This window comes from Hemibagrus wyckioides, linkage group LG22, assembly GCF_019097595.1.
Source record: "Hemibagrus wyckioides isolate EC202008001 linkage group LG22, SWU_Hwy_1.0, whole genome shotgun sequence".
NCBI lineage: Eukaryota > Metazoa > Chordata > Actinopteri > Siluriformes > Bagridae > Hemibagrus > Hemibagrus wyckioides.
The window spans coordinates 920,741-938,769 of record NC_080731.1 but is presented as its reverse complement, the minus strand read 5'-3'; the positions used below and the strand labels follow the sequence as shown (position 1 = coordinate 938,769).

General features: G+C 40.9%; 1 protein-coding gene across 7 annotated transcripts in view; it reads left to right on the top strand.

Moving 5' to 3' along the window:
• The first annotated feature begins 222 nt into the window (after positions 1–222).
• fbrsl1 (fibrosin-like 1) overlaps positions 223–18,029 on the top strand; it is a 287,491-nt gene continuing 269,684 nt past the window's right edge. For 3 of the 7 annotated variants that reach the window (XM_058374971.1, XM_058374977.1, XM_058374973.1), the window contains exon 1: positions 225–974. In XM_058374971.1, coding sequence (XP_058230954.1) covers positions 570–974 — 405 coding nt within the window. In that variant the 5' untranslated portion in view covers positions 225–569. Of the gene's footprint in view, positions 975–18,029 lie in introns of all 7 variants that reach the window. The other 4 variants (XM_058374974.1, XM_058374970.1, XM_058374975.1 and 1 more) reach the window with 4 other exon arrangements.

Below are 18,029 nucleotides of genomic sequence, written 5' to 3'. Positions count from 1 at the left end.
GGGTGGTGTGAGGGATGGTGGTTGCACTGCGCTGCTTGCTGTCTGCAGTGTGCACACACACACTCGCACACACACACACACATATACACACACTCACGCACGCACGCACACACACACTCTCTCTCTCAAACACACATACACACACACACACACACACACACTCACGCAGACAGGCATATCACGCACACATACAGGCACATGAACACACACGCGCACACACTAATGGCGCGTGCAACAAAGTTGCGAAGCTGTAACTAAAATCAGAGTCTCGATGTTACACCTGTTCACGTTTGCGCGGCCATTTTGGATCTGGACAACACACATGGATCAGCTGAGCGGGGGCGTGTTCGCGGTGGCATTACGGCTCTTTGCGTCCAAGGTCACACTGTAGCTGATTCACGGATCATCCACGCACACGCGCTCACGCACAAACACGCACGGGGTCGCGCATGGCCGCGTGTGCGTTACTGTGATCGCGCCGCGGGATTTGTTGTTTCTTTTTTTCCTTCTTGTTTGTTGTCACACTCTCTCTCTCTGTCTGTTTTGTGGATGGGAAAAAAGGATCCAAAATGGAAGGGAAGAAAGTGAAGCAGACGCGGAGGTCCCGCACGCATCGGGAGCGCGTGCGGCGGCGGGAGGCGCGCACAGAACCGAGTCCAGCTTCCTCCGGATCCGAGCGCGAGCGCAGGGCCGCTACTGCTGCCGCCGCCGCTGCTGCTGCTTCCGCCGCTGCTCATGTGAACCAGAACGGCAGGAAATCCGCTCACTCCGCGTCCTCCTCAACAACATCGTCATCATCATCGGTTACATCTTCCTCACCCATCATCACCTCATCAGTGTTCTCCTCCAGAGGTTCGCGAGGGGCTCCACGCCGGAAGCGCCGCGTCTCGAGCTCTCAAGATGAAGATGAAGAAGAGGAGGACATCATTGACGGCTTCGCCATAGCCAGCTTCTCCAGTTTGGAGGGTCTGCAGGTAAAAACATGCTTGGGATATCACAAACACACACACACGCACACACACCAAACTTTATTGCCCATCACATACAACATGGAGGTAAGACACACACACACACACACACACCAGATTCTTCTCTATCTTCTAGACACACTCTTTAGAGTCTAGGGTTCTGGGTTGTGGGAAGGAGAGGAACATGGAGAAGAGCACTAACTAAACAAGGAACGCTATAGAAATGTTCTGAAACGTGTTTGTGGAGCATGAGCAGCTACAGAGCTCTGTTTTTTCCTCCAGAACCCAACAGCACCGGTTTTGTTGTTTTCAGAAGGTTCCAGGTGGTGTCAGAGAAACCATGTGAAGAACATTATTATTATTTACTTTGAGTGAAATGGAACTGTGTCAGAAGTGTAGAAATGAATTAAACATGACCTCAGCATTGAAGTGGGAAGTTTATAAACCTGAGTTTTGAGGAAAGGAGAAGTTTTAGTGTCACACAGACGTTCCTGTCAGAACCAATTCCACACCACAGAAACACCGACATCTTCATTCTGGAGAACTTCATGCAGGATCAGAGCGTGATTAATGACAGGACCACAGTGATCATTCACGAACACAACACCCACCTCATTGTATGAAACTTTAACAGATTTCATTTCTATGACTTTCTTCCTCTCCGTCACACTTCCTGTCGTTTTAAGTTTTTCTACACACAGTTTAGATTATTCTAGAACTTTTCATAGCTGTCTGAAGCTTCTCAGATGTTTAACCTGAACCCAGAGTCGCTGCTGATCTGTGAACCTGTTACGTGAACCTGTCACATGGACGAGTGTCGTCGTCTTCTCGCTGCACTGTGCAGAGTTGCGTGTCTTCTCCTGGTGTCTGTGTGGGTTCCTCAGGGTTCTCCGGTAAAGGATGTGACAGAGTGTGTGTTAGACCGGCGTCTCGGTCAGGGTGCTTTCCCCCATTACAGTCTGATTGTTAATGATGTCAGTGTTGCGTTACAGTAAATAAACACCACAGAGATCGTTCAGTACAAACCATAACCACTGGATCACAGCAGCCTGAAGGAGCGGGAACCATCAGAGTGAAACTCGTCAGTTAGAAGAGATCTGATTGGTGGATGGTATTAATTGGCCACGATGGTGTTAATTGATCATTGTGTTCATTGGTATTTTGTGTAAATTGGTCAGTTATGTTAATTGGTGTTAATTGGTCAATCATGTTATTTGGCCAATTGTGTGGTGTATGGTGTAAATTGGTGGATGGTGTTAATTAGTGTAAATTGGTGGATGGTGTTAATTAGTGTAAATTGGTGGATGGCGTTAATTGGGATTAATTGGTGGATGGTGTTAATTGGGATTAATTGGTGGATGGTGTAAGTTGGTGGATGGTGTAAATTGGTGGATGATGAAAATTGGTGGATGGTGTAAATTGGTGGATGGTGTAAATTGGTGGATGGTGTAAATTGGTGTAAATTGGTGGATGATGAAAATTGGTGGATGGTGTAAATTGGTGGATGGTGTAAATTGGTGTAAATTGGTGGATGATGAAAATTGGTGGATGGTGTAAATTGGTGTAAATTGGTGGATGGTGTAAATTGGTGTAAATTGGTGGATGGTGTAAATTGGTGTAAATTGGTGGATGATGAAAATTGGTGGATGGTGTAAATTGGTGTAAATTGGTGGATGGTGTTAATTGGTGTAAATTGGCGGATGGTGTAAATTGGTGGATGGTGTTAATTGGTGGATGGTGTTAATTTGTGTAAATTGGTGGATGGTGTTAATTTGTGTAAATTGGTGGATGGTGTTAATTGGTGGATGGTGTTAATTGGTGTAAATTGGTGGATGGTGTTAATTTGTGTAAATTGGTGGATGGTGTTAATTGGTGGATGGTGTAAATTGGTGTTAATTGGTGGATGGTGTAAATTGGTGTTAATTGGTGGATGGTGTAAATTGGCGCATGTTGTTAATTGGTGGATGGTGTTAATTGGTGGATGGTGTTAATTTGTGTAAATTGGTGGATGGTGTAAATTGGTGGATGGTGTTAATTGGTGGATGGTGTTAATTGGTGGATGGTGTAAATTGGTGTTAATTGGTGGATGGTGTAAATTGGTTTTAATTGGCGCATGTTGTTAATTGGTGGATGGTGTTAATTGGTGGATGGTGTTAATTTGTGTAAATTGGTGGATGGTGTAAATTGGTGGATGGTGTAAATTTGTGTAAATTGGTGGATGGTGTAAATTGGTGGATGGTGTTAATTTGTGTAAATTGGTGGATGCTGTTAATTGGTGGATGGTGTAAATTGGTGTTAAATGGTGTTAATTGGTGAATGGTATTAATTGGTGTTTAATTGGTGGATGGTGTTAATTGGTGGATGGTGTAAATTGGTGTTAATTGGTGGATGGTGTTAATTGGTGGATGGTGTTAATTGATGGATGGTGTAAATTGGTGTTAATTGGTGGATGGTGTTAATTGGTGGATGGTGTAAATTGGTGTTAAATGGTGTTAATTGGTGAATGGTGTTAATTGGTGGATGGTGTAAATTGGTGTTAAATGGTGTTAATTGGTGAATGGTGTTTAATTGGTGGATGGTGTTAATTGGTGGATGGTGTAAATTGGTGTTGAATGGTGTTAATTGGTGGATGGTGTTAATTGGTGTTAAATGGTGTTAATTGGTGGATGGTGTTAATTGGTGGATGGTGTTAATTGATGGATGGTGTAAATTGGTGTTAATTGGTGGATGGTGTTAATTGGTGGATGGTGTTAATTGGTGTTAATTGGTGTTAATTGGTGAATGGTGTTAATTGGTGTTTAATTGGTGGATGGTGTTAATTGGTGGATGGTGTTAATTGGTGTTAATTGGTGAATGGTGTTAATTGGTGTTTAATTGGTGGATGGTGTTAATTGGTGGATGGTGTTAATTGGTGGATGGTGTTAATTGGTGTTGAATGGTGTTAATTGGTGGATGGTGTTAATTGGTGTTAAATGGTGTTAATTGGTGGATGGTGTTAATTGGTGGATGGTGTTAATTGATGGATGGTGTAAATTGGTGTTAATTGGTGGATGGTGTTAATTGGTGGATGGTGTTAATTGGTGGATGGTGTTAATTGGTGTTAATTGGTGTTAATTGGTGTTAATTGGTGAATGGTGTTAATTGGTGTTTAATTGGTGGATGGTGTTAATTGGTGGATGGTGTTAATTGGTGTTAATTGGTGAATGGTGTTAATTGGTGTTTAATTGGTGGATGGTGTTAATTGGTGGATGGTGTTAATTGGTGGATGGTGTTAATTGGTTTACACATGACAGTAAATTTGTCACAAGTTTGTGTTTTGTTTCTGTGACTCAGGAAACTTTCCTCCACTTCATGTTTCAGACTTAAAATAAATAAATAAATAAAATTGGCCTTACCTTTATTATTTATTTATTTACTAGCATTTTACTTTTATATTGCTATCATATTATTTTATATATATATATATATATATATATATTCCTGTTTATTTTGCACTATTTAAAACTATTTGCACAATTTAAGAGGTGCCATATAAATACAGTTAATTGATTGATTGATTGACTGAATAGTGAATTGGACCTAATGAGTGTTTGTGACTGTATGATCTGACAGATAATTCTGATTTATAATAAAGTGCTGTAGGATGTAAGCCCTGGAACACTATAAGGATGTAGTGGATGATAAAAGGATGTAGTGCACTACAGAGTGTGTAGGAGCCACTGCTCTGTTTCATTTCCCTATAGTGTAGTGTAGGAGTCTCACACATCCCCTAACTGGGCCTGTAGTGCACTACATGGAGGGGTTAAAACTATTACTTCACCCCCTATCTAGTGCACTACTATGGGGCGAATGCTAAACCTCTTAATTGGAGTTTTATTGACTATTGACTTTATTAACATCATTAACACTGCACTACACGGAGGGTTTAATAACAATGCTTCATTCACTATGTAGTGCATGTCTGTAGGGTGCATGAATGCTCTTTCCTGGATAAATAGTGCACTAGATGAAGTGAACCTAACAGACTCAAACCGCATATATAGTTCATAGTGCACTTGACAGATAGCACGCACGTGTATTTAGGGAGTAAGGATAGTATGGTATCGTTTCTGTCTTTCAACTAGTGCAGAAGACAGGATTATATTAGGCAGCAAGTGAAGATTTTGTCCTCAAAAAAATGGAAAAATGATTTGAGCGAGTTTGACCAAAAGGGCCAAATTGTGATGGCTAGACCACTGGATCAGAGCATCTCCAAAACTGCAGCTCTTGTGGGGTGTTCCCGGTCTGCAGTGGTCAGTATCTATCAAAAGTGGTCCAAGAAAGGGACAGTGGTGAACCAGCAACAGCGTCATAGGTGGTCAAGACTCATTGATGTAAGTGGGGAGTGAAGGCTGGCCCGTGTGTTCCGATCCAACAGACGAGCTACTGTTGTTCAAACTGCTGAAGAAGTTAATGCTGGTTCTGATAGAAAGGGGTCAGAATACACAGTGCAGGATGGGTCAGCGCTGATTTGGCAGCAAAAAGAGGACAGACACAATATTAGGCAGGTGGTCATAATGTTATGGCTGATCAGTGTATGCACTAGGAAGCTGACCTGGAATCTTCTTTTGAACATGTGGTGTTTATATCATGCTTTCTGCAGGAAGTCTGAAGCGGTATCCCACAAGGCTCGATGTTAGGGCATGTAGATTCAGATGAAGTGCACTAGATATGGCACACAAGTCATGAGTTCATACCCTATGGAGTGCACTTTTATAGGAAAGTGAATTTAAAAAGTGTGTCACTTGGATATATAGGAGTAGGGCGTAGGGAGCCTCCCCGTTCGTACATCACACACTACATCACTTCTCATGTTATATATTTTCCTGAGTAACACAGGGAGCATGGATTTAAGTCTCCTCACTCAGCATATAGTGCACTACAACTGTAGGAGGCGGGGTTAGGGGTGGTTGGGGGGGCGGATTGGTGGTTAAAAGCATTACTTTATTCTCTACACAATGCAGGTTTATAGAGTGCTTGAAAGTGGATCTAAATCTCTTAATTTGATAAATAGTGCAGAAGATAGGGTGTAGGGTGCTCATTCATCTCCTCTGTGCTATAAAAGGAATCCTGAATACTGACTGATCCCTACGTAGGGAGACTGGCTGCCTGGTATTAGGGCTTATGGGTAGATTTTATTAAGGTCATCATTAACACACAGGATGAGGATGGATGGCCTGGTGATTGGTGATGTTTAGAAAAGTAAGGGGCCTGTAGTGCACTAGATGAGGTGTGTAGTGTGCAGGACTCCTGTGTAGATAATATTGATCAGAGAGGTTCATCTAGTGCACTGTGTTACACTACAGTGTGTAATTGTGCTACATTGTGTTCTATTGAGCGTAAAGTGTCTTTAATAGAGTGTAGACGCCGTTATCTTCTTCCCTAAGTAGTGCGCATAATAGAGCATATGGAGCTGAAACCTCACACTGAGGCAGAGGAGCTCTTACACCAGAGCAGAATTTATTACAGGAGAATGATCAATTATTTATTTAGACATCCATGTAATAACCAGGAACAGGATCAGAGTGAGGATCAGGATCAGGGTCAGGATCAGAGTCAGGATCAGGAACAGGATCAGAGTGAGGATCAGAGTCAGGATCAGGAACAGGATCGGAGTGAGTATCAGAATGAGTGTCAAGGTCAGGATTAGGGTCAGGGTCAGCATCAAGATTAGGATCAGGATCAGCGTGAACATTGGGGTCAGTATCAGGATTAGGATCAGAGTGAGGATCAGGATTAGAGTGAGGATTGGGATTAGGTTCAGGATCAGAGTGAAGATCAGTATTAGGATTAGGATCAATATCAGGATTGGGTTGATGATCAGGGTCAGGATTAGGATTAGTATCAGGATCAGGTTGATGATCAGGATCAGGATTAAGGTCAGGATCAGTATCAGGGTCAGTATAAGGATGATGATCAGTATTAAGATTAGGATGATGATCAGTGTCACGATGAGGATCCTATAATATTAATGTCAGGATCAGTATCGGGGTCAGTATCAGGATTAGGGTCAGTATCAAGATTAGGATCAGGGTTAATATCAGGATTAGGATCAGTATAAAGATTAATGTCAGGATCAATATCAGGATTAGGGTCAGGATCAGGATTGGGGTCAGGGTCAGTGTCAGGGTCAGTTTAAGGATCAGGATGATGATCAGGATTAGAATCAGTATCAGAGATCAGGATTTGGACCAGGATCAGTATAGTGCATTAATGTTTATCTATAAAGAGACTTTACTGTTAGAATTGATTTGCTTTTTTATTCCTCCTGCTTTATTATATTTACACTGTAATTGATTTCAGTGTGAAAGTGTTTAAGTGCTTCAGTAAAAAACCTCATTTTAAAGCTCTGTAAAGAACAGTGTGGGATCAGCTGACACTCCAGGTTTCAGTGGAAAGTCATTTAATATGATTTAGGTTTTACTGTGGACATTTTTAGTGTTATTTTTTATTATTATTTAATTTATTTTAAATAATAATATTTTTTATTGGAAGCAGACAATCAGACAGTTAGGGTCAGTATCAGGATTAAGGTCAAGATCAGTATCAGGGTCAGTATCAGGATTAGGGTGAGGATCAGTACCAGGATTCGGGTCAGGATCAGGATTAGGATCAGGGTCAGGATGAGGATCAGTATCAGGATTCGGGTCAGGATTAGGATCAGGGTCAGGATGAGGATCAGTACCAGGATTCGGGTCAGGATCAGGATTAGGATCAGGGTCAGGATGAGGATCAGTACCAGGATTCGGGTCAGGATTAGGATCAGGGTCAGGATGAGGATCAGTACCAGGATTCGGGTCAGGATCAGGATTAGGATCAGGGTCAGGATGAGGATCAGTATCAGGATTCGGGTCAGGATTAGGATCAGGGTCAGGATGAGGATCAGTATCAGGATTCTTTTGTGCTCTGGTTTTATTGTATTTTCCTCGGAGCAGGAGCTGAATCCTGTACGCTTCATGGTTTTGTAGTGCGCTTTAAAGATCCTTTCATTCTCCTCACAGTGCGGGTTTTATAGTGAATCGACTCGTACCCTGGGCTTGGTGATCAGTGTATAGACGTATAAACACACGCTCTGTACTGAGCGCCTCCACTGGATGATGAACTGAATCCCACCTGGCTCTTTATTCCTCCCCGGTGTTCACACTAGCCGGCACACGGACGCTGATTTTCACCGCCGTTACAGCAGAGATTTTGAACTGTATGTTAATGAGCTATTATGCAGCGAAGCAGCGATGACGGTTTCTGGATCTGATGATTCCTCAGACCAGTCGTATGTCATGACGTTTCTTCAGTTCCTCTCTCACGACTTGCCTGAAACTTAGTTCCCACAAAAATAGAATGCTTTCATTTTCTCCAGGAAGTGTATGACCTCTTACTGAATGCATTTATGGGGAAAAATAAAGCTTGGAAAGAAGTAGCAGAGATGACTGGTGTGTGTGTGTGTGTGTGTGTGTGCGTGTGCGTGTGTGTGTGTGTGGGGCGAGGACAGTTAGCTTGAGCTGCTGTGCTGATTATGACGGGTGGATGGGAAGACAGTCGGTTCTCACACTGATTAGTGTGTTATTTAATTAGTGTTTAATTAGTTAAGGGAGATATAGGCATGTGTCGTTGCACTGCTAATCTGCTAGCAATGCTAATATGACCCCTGGTACATAACATACATCAAGCGAGTCGCGGTTGAGCTGTATTCGTTCCTCACAGTGTTTGTTTCTGTTTTGTTTTGAAGGAAAAGCTTTTATCATTAATCATTTTAATGTTAAAGTTAATATAAAACAATTTTAAAATGAAATTTTTAATTCTTAGCATTAAAGCTAGATTTTGTGTCTTATTTCTACTACAGAAACCTTTTCAGGAACTCAGGAACCTTTTCCACTAAACAGAATGTCCAAATCACAGTAAAGTCACTGTGACACCACTGTGAAGTGGCTGTGTGTGTGTGTGTGTGTGTGTGTGTTGGACGACACTGGGTGATTAATCCCAGCGCGTGTCCCACTTTTCCTCGTAGTTGTGAGTGTGTGATTGACGAGTCACTTCAGCATGCCATCATTCTGACACACAAGTGTTTAATACACGCATCTGTTTAATAACAGCAAATCAGTGCCCTGTGTGTGTGTGTGTGTGTGTGTGTGTTAAGTCCTATTAGCTATGTAAAGCATCATAGCTTCTACTCTAATCTTTATTTGAACAGAGACGTTGATATTGTTATACACAGGAGTGATTTAAATCCAGCGTATGAGAAATTAAAGTTCCCCCAAGCTGTGTGTGTGTGTGTGTGTGTGTGTGTGTGTGTGTGAAGTGCACTTACAGTATAAAGTGAGTGTGTATTCCACATACTTCCTGATTAAGTGGATTATTAGTGAATCATTACTGCACACTGTAGGTTTCACTAATATAGAAAAAAGGATGCTGTGTCCCAAAAGGTTCCTGTAGTGCACTAGATAGGGTGTAGGGGTGTTTGTATGTATTGTACTTGTAGAAAGGGATCACTGTCCACTAGATGAGACGTGAAAGCCCTTATTCTAGTACTAGAGAACATTTGGCTTATTATCTGTCCTACACAGAGCAGATCTGAGCTGTTCTCTCACTCGACTGTAGCCGGCGTTCCTGTCCATGCTGTGGTCTGCTGGAGAAACATCACAGCAGGAAGCTGAACAGAAAAGCCAACTCCATTAGACTCCCTGGAAAGCATTCCAGAGAAGAGGATGATGGGAGAACTGGAGAACCTCATGGTTCTTCTCATCCTCTCTGGTCCAGGAGCACTTTCAGCCCTCAGCTCCTTCCATAACCATGTTCCAGGAAGTGCTGTTCAGGGGTCATTTCTATCAGATACTGTCAGGTTCCACAACATCTCCTCCCAGTGGGACACACACCCTCAGTCAGAATATATTCACACACACACCTGTGATGTTCTTCTGTAATTCGTATTGGTGCACTTTATCATCATTGATCAGGACATTTTGAGTTTTTTGGTATATTTGAATTGATACAGATCATTAAAGATGGCCATGATTATTTAAATCGATCAGGATTATCTGAGGTGATCTTTTTTTCGACACTGAGAACTGCACTGTCATGTTTATGTGCCCTATCTAGTGCACTTGTGAGAGAGCTGAAACTGGACTGGTGAATGTTATGGGTGTATACATGCACATCATCAAAATGTACAAATAAATAGTAATGAAGTAATAAAATAATGCAATACATTCAGTATTTCCACCACAGCGGCCGTGAGGATGTGCAACACACCTGATTTAACTCATTACAGTGTTATTGAGCAGCTAATGAACTGAATCAGAGCTACACATTTCACACCACTCTTATATACACTCAGGGATGTGTGTTTACACCGCCGGGGGGGCGGGGGGGGGGGGGGGGGTTCAGAAACTCTGTACTTTACTGAGGTGTGTAAAGTCATAGACATGAGAGTTGTAGATACATTTAAGTACAGAATTGTGTTAATGATCTGTGTTAATAATGGAGTAACAGTGGAAGGTCCTCACAAGAATATTAAAACGTGTGTGTGTGTGTGTAAAGTCCCATTAGCTCTGTAAATGCTGTAACTTTGCTAATCTCTCTGAGAACAGAGACATTTGGCTGTTATACACAACACTGAATTTAATAGTACACATCAAATGGTGTGTGTGTGTGTGTGTGTTAGGGGACTTGTGAACACCCCTTTCCCCATTTGAGAGTAATAAATGGTGATGATAAAGTGGAGCACTTCTCCATTAGAGAGATGAGAGTGGTTGAGAGAGAGAGAGAGAGTGTGTGTGTGTGTGTGTGTGCGCAAGTGTGCCTGTCTTTGCCGCAGGCATTCCTTTATATTTTGTAGTAGGACAGCTGTAAAAATGTGCAGTCTGTCTTCTGTCTGTCTCAGTACCAATTAATATAAACACTGCTGATGGAAAAAACATCAGGAAAGAAAGAAAGAAAGAAAGAAAGAGAAAGAAAGAAAGAAGTGTCTATCAACACTAAACGCAGAGTGAGGCTTTAATTTGCTGCTATTAGCGACATTAGCCTCTGATTAGCTACACTTAGCATAAGACGGGATTCTTGGCTAAACTTTTTCTTCAGTCTCTCCATCTTCCTCCTTCACAGCTAACGAGTGTTTGATGTAAACGGTGTTAAAGTTGGTAGCGCAGCGGCGTGTGAGCGTTAGCACTGAGTCACTGGTGTTTATTGTGTAACACTGACCTTTAATGATGGATCAGCAGGACATAATGACCGTGTCCCTGTGTGCAGAGTCACTCTGGAGCACTAATGACTGTTTATTAACACTCTGTATGATCTGCTCCTGAGCGCCATTAAAAGAACAGAAACAGCTGGGGTCATCAGTATGACATCACAACTCTGCTCAATGCTGGCGTCTGATTGGTCAGAGGGTCTTCATTTTCTCATTTTGGCAGAAGATGATAATTTTTAACTTTTTTTTCCTCATGTAGATGCGGTTTATGGAATTTAAGCTAGATACACTAAGAAAATAAGCTTTAAACATGAATTTAAATATTTTTGGATCCCCAAACCCTTCTGAAACATCTCCTGTAATTGGTTAATTAATTAGTTAATTCATTTATTTTTAACAAGAACAACAGAGATGAGAGATTATCTGTTCCCTTCTTTCGTATTAGTCATGGACTGTGCTCTAAACAACATTCTAACACACTACCTAATGAAGTTTAACAATAGCACACTAGCTTAGTTCAGTGTGTTCAGTTTAGCGTGTTGTGCTAGCGAGCTAAGCTAGCGTTTTAACAACCTACTGTGTCGTACTTATCGTGTACTTACATGTTGGCCACTTTTTTATTGACACCCGGCCAACATTTGTGCCTTATTGTAGCTTTGAATCTGTACAGGAAGAGCTTCCTCCCACTGTTCCACACACACACACACACACACACAGGTTGAGAGCGGTGGGATTGTTCTCTCAGTGGCGTCTCTGAAGGCAACAGAAAGTACAGATAACTGATCCAAATATAGAACTTCCTGTCTAGAGAGACAGAGAGAGAGAGAGAGACAGACAGACAGACAAAGAGAGACAGGGAGTGACAGCCAGAGAAAGAGAGAGCGTGACAGACAGACAGACAGACAAAGAGAGACAGAGTGAGAGAGAGAGAGAGAGAGAGACAGACAGACAGACAGTCAGAGAGAGAGAGAGTGAGAGAGACATAAAACATGACACACAGAAAGGCAGAGAGAGAGAGAGAGAGAGAGAAAGAAAAACAGACAGGTAGAAAACTTTTTCACCACTCTCCTGAACAAGGAAAAAAATATTTTCAGATATTTTAATAATATTGAGGTCAAATTAAATATTTATATTGCTGTACATTCATTTTAACGAACAGAATTCATGTTAGCAAATCCGCTAACTAAAACCCAGTAGCTGTGAAAGAGAGAAAAATCCATATTTCATACTTCCAAAAAAAACGTAAACGTTAGCTAACATAGAGAACGTTAACGGTGTGAACTGACCACAGCTAACACAAAACACGAAGAGTATGAGGATGATTTACCTCAGATTTACCTCAGATTTACCTGATTACATGCTCGATCAGTTAGTAAAATCCTTGAGGAGTGTAATTATAATGTAATTGTATTCGTAATTTCCAAACATTTCTGAGGTAAATGTTGATGTTCCGGACTCATTTCCTCTCACTGTGACTCTACACTGTCTTCACAGCTACTTGCTAGCTAAATGAACTGTTCCCTTCAGTCTAGCTAGCTCATGCCCAGTGTCTGAGTGTTCTAGTTGCCCAGCGACAATGTTATCATGATTTGATCCACCTGAAGTTTGGTTAGCAGTCAATGCTAAGTGCAGCTACAGTGCAATTTTACTTGTTCTGAGTCTTTTCTTAGTAATTTACCAACACATCTGAGGTAAATGTTGTGGTGATGTTCTGGATGGTTGTGTCTCATTTCCACTCTCCATATAAACAACATGGCTCAGAATGTCTCCTCAGAGTTGCAGAACACATGTATATTTAGCTAGCAGTTGATGCTACATGTAATTGCAGGGTACTTTGAGTTTTTTCAGTCTTTTCTTAGTAATTAAGAACACATCTGAGGTAAATTTTGGTGTTTCAGATGGTTCTATGTTGTTTTTTTGCACTGCGTATAAAACACTCAACACTGCATCCTAGCTATTTAATTGTTAGCATGATAACCCTAGCCCACTTTTCAACTGATTTTATTTCCTCTGGAAAAAAATATGAGCTCATGATTAATCTCAATGTTGGATGGTTTGGTTCAATGCTTCCAGAAACTTCCAGAATTGAGGTCAGAGTCTTGACTAATCTCAGTCTAAATATATGTGGTATATTTGATCACTGATTGTCTACCTGTGTGTGTTAGTGTGTGTGTTAAGTGTGTGTGTGTATATAGCTCACATATTAGCACTGAGCTAATTTCACTGTACAGTGGGCTGCTTTCTGTCATATCTCTCATACATAGTTCTGGCTAATACTTAAATCCCTATTCAAAGCTAGAGCAGCCTTCTTGGAAACACACACACACACACACACACACACACAGTGGGCGTTCCTGTGAGTGACTGTAATGGCCCTCAGTATGCTGATAAATCACACATACAGTAATAAGACCAATATTAGCCTGTGTGTGTGTGTGTGTTTTGCTTTGCAAATGACTCTGGCTGTGAAAGCAATTAGTGTAACGGTCTTCCACATTCTTCTGGTGGATATTTATCTCCGTAGGGAGAAGCAGTTGTGTTTGAGTAAAAGTGCAGACACGCTTTATGGAAAATGTCTCCAATAAAAATTAAAGCTGCAGTATGTAAAATCAGAGAGGTAACATTACTGAGCTGGTAGAGGAAAAAAATGAACGCCACTGTATTACTCTGGCCATCCACAGGGCAGATATTTAACCATTTAACCATCACTCAGTAAACAATAAATAACTAAAATAGTAATGAAGTAATAATATTAAACTCGCTGCTTATGGCACCCTGATAGAAATTTACACACGATAACTTACTGTAAGAGGTGACAGGATTTTTAGAAGCTATTTTAACACCACTTCTTTCATTTTTCACATCAAATAATGTTGAATTTAAAAATTTTAGCCATAGCATTTATGATTGTTGACCCGTTGCTGTGTCAGTGTTTTTCTCTGTTTCGAGTCGAGCAGCAGTGCTGAGTGTGTAATGTATTTCTGTTCTGAATCATTTCTCAGTAATTTACCAACCCATCTGAGGTAAAAGTTGATCTTCCGGATGAATCTGTCTTGTTTTTGTTTTTCACCAAGTCTGTGTAAACAACTTAACACCTGGATCCTCGCTAAATAAACTGCTAGCTTTAGTCTAGCTCTCTTTTAGTCATTATCTGAGTGGCGCAGATGCCTAACAACAGTGTTCTCAAGATTTTATCCACTTGAAGTGTGCTTAGCGGTCAATGCTAAGTGAAACTTACTTTTCGTAGCAATTTACCAACAAAACTGAGGTAAACGTTAATGTTCCAGATGGTTCTGTGCCATTTACACTCTCACTGTGTCTGTATAAAACATTTAAATGCCACGTGCTGGCAAGACACATTGCTACCCTCAGGTGTTAGCTAGCTAGTTGCTTAAAAGCAGTGATCCCCTGGTTTTAAACACATGAACACCAAATGTTTATTTGCTTATTTAATTCAAATCTGTATTTGTTTGGACCTACAGGTATCTACAAGTTGAGTTCTGAACACACTCACAATGGTGGAACAGGTTAGTTTGTTAGCGGTAGATGCTAAGTGTAATGACAGCCCGATTTCAGTAAATCTGGGACTTTTTAAAAATCATTTATCAACACATCTGAGGTAAAAAGTGTACATCTGGATGGTCCTGTCTCATTTCTGCCCTCACTGTGTTTTTATACCGTGTGTATAAAACAAAATTAAGTATAAAATGGATGCTGTTTCATTAAGAAGTTAGAGTTGTGGATTTATGAGCCTCAGACTTTCCTCAGGTAAAAATAAAAGTTGTAGCTGCTAATGATTACGTAGCATCACACCAGACTCACGTCTAATAAATAGCTATCTCATTCATCCATGTACATTATGGAGGCTTTTGTGGTCAACTCTTTTATTTTTATTGATTTTTTTTCCTTCTTTCTGCCCGGACAGATTTTCTTGCTAACAGCGTTAATACCTCCGAAAATGTAATGTATTGTGATTCATTCTTGTGCCATATCATATATCCATATTATTATTATTATTATTATTATTATTATTATTATTATTATTAATAATAATAATAATAATAATAACAATAGTGTTATTATAATATTGTAAATATATGTTTATTAATTACAGCAGTAATCTGTCTGTAATAAAGATTAGAAGGGAAAATGTCAGGCTGGAGTTTATCACCAGTGTATCAGGTGAAATAAACTGTTCCTTTTGGGCAGAAGTGCGAGTCGCAGTGTGTGTTTCACTTTACAAATGACGCCGGCTGTGAAAGCAATTAGTGTAACAGTTTTTCAGATTCGGCTCCGTAGTCCGACTGATGCAGACAGATTAATGCTGAAACCTGGAGGGCAAGAGGCCTTTATCTTTCCCTCTCTCCCTCTCTCTCCCTCTCTCCCTCTCTCCCTCTCTCCCTCTCTCTCTCTCCCTCTCTCTCTCTCTCTCTCTCTCTCTCTCTCTCTCTCTGTAAAAGCCAGATTGATTCAATACGAGCCGCAGGGTTTATCAGGGTTTCATCAGCGTTTTATCACTCTGACTCCGAATATGACTCTGGCAGCTCAGTTAGATCTTTCTCTTTTGTGTTAAAAAGCTTTTTAAGTAAAAAAAAAAGAAATCTATTATTACACAGTAGAGTCGAGCTGAATGATGATATTGTGTGGACATCGATGAACACTTGAATAGCTGATAGCAGTGAAAAAAATACATGGTTTTAACGTCCGAGCTTATCTTACAGTAATTACCTTATTATTTAGTAACTAGCTACAGCGGCTCGTGAGAGTTTTACCCAGCACTCACAAATTTCTCCAATGGCTTGTGGGCGTGGCCTGTCTGTAGCTTCTAAAGCTAACTAGTTACATGATTGGTTGATTTACATGTCCTTCCTCCTAACTTCATTCTCAGATTAGTTTAGCAGAGCGAGCTCACGGTATGAGCTACATACACTCATCAGATACACCAACACTGTCTGCTACTTCATTCCCAGCTGTGTTTATCTTCAGAACGTCTCTTTCCACATGTGATGAGTGGCTGGATGTTGTCAGGATGAGATGTAACCGAGTTGTGAGGGGAAACTGAAGAAACGTCTGACTGAACACCGTCTGAGGAATCATTCCAGCCACTTGTGTGGATTTGTTGCTTTATTGTGCCATGCAAATTTGTGTAGAATTGAGAAAAATTTACATGTTACTGTTTCTGTAATCACAGTGTTGTGTTGTTGTCATGGTGATGCACATCAGGGATGTTGTTGTGATGATGTAGTGTGATGGTGCAGGACTGTGTAGTTGTTGTGGTGAGGTACGCTGATGTTGTTCTCATTATGTAATTCGATGTGGTATTATATTCCTTGTTGCCATGGTGAAGTACTCTGATGTTGTAGAACAGGGTTATTGCGTCAGTGGTGCGATTTGACGCTATATAAATACCTTTCTGTTGCCCTATGCTGATGTACAATGGTATTGTTGCCATAGTAATGCGCAGTGATGTTGCAGAAGGGGCTTGTTGCCATGGTGATGTTCTTTGATGCTACATTGCTTTGTTCTTCCTGTGGTGATGTGCTCTGTGTTGTAGCTGTGGCGATGCACTTTGATTGTGTTGTTGTCATGGTGATTGAAGTTAATGTGATGTGTTGTGGTGATGATAGAAAAGAATGTACTGTGATGTAGGTCAGTGTTGTTGTGTTGGTGTTGTACTATGATGTTTAGTATAGTATTGTTTTTACCGTGACGGTGCAGTCATCGCCATGGTGCTTTGTGCTATACAGCAGTTTTGTTGGCATGGTGATATATTGTGATTTTGTAGAACAGACTTCGTGTGATGTTCGCATACTATGATATAAAACTATGTTGTTGCTATGACGATGTACTGTGTTGTTGTTGAGCAGTGTTGTTGCTATTGTGACATACTGTGAACTGTTGAACAGTGTAGTTGTTGCTATGGTGATGTACTGTGTTGATCAGTGTAGTTGTTGCTATGGTGATGTACTGTGTTGTTGAACAGTGTAGTTGTTGCTATGGTGATGTACTGTGTTGATCAGTGTAGTTGTTGCTATGGTGATGTACTGTGTTGTTGATCAGTGTAGTTGTTGCTATGGTGATGTACTGTGTTGTTGAACAGTGTAGTTGTTGCTATGGTGATGTACTGTGTTGATCAGTGTAGTTGTTGCTATGGTGATGTACTGTGTTGATCAGTGTAGTTGTTGCTATGGTGATGTACTGTGTTGTTGATCAGTGTAGTTGTTGCTATGGTGATGTACTGTGTTGTTGAACAGTGTAGTTGTTGCTATGGTGATGTACTGTGTTGATCAGTGTAGTTGTTGCTATGGTGATGTACTGTGTTGATCCGTGTAGTTGTTGCTATGGTGATGTACTGTGTTGATCAGTGTAGTTGTTGCTATGGTGATGTACTGTGTTGATCAGTGTAGTTGTTGCTATGGTGATGTACTGTGTTGATCAGTGTAGTTGTTGCTATGGTGATGTACTGTGTTGTTGAATGGTGTAGTTGTTGCTATGGCGATGTACTGTGTTGTTGAACAGTGTAGTTGTTGCTATGGCGATGTACTGTGTTGTTGTTGAACAGTGTAGTTGTTGCTATGGTGATGTACTGTGTTGATCAGTGTAGTTGTTGCTATGGTGATGTACTGTGTTGTTGAACGGTGTAGTTGTTGCTATGGCGATGTACTGTGTTGTTGATCAGTGTAGTTGTTGCTATGGCGATGTACTGTGTTGTCGATCAGTGTAGTTGTTGCTATGGTGATGTACTATGTTGTTGATCAGTGTAGTTGTTGCTATGGTGATGTACTGTGTTGTTGAACAGTGTAGTTGTTGCTATGGTGATGTACTGTGTTGAACAGTGT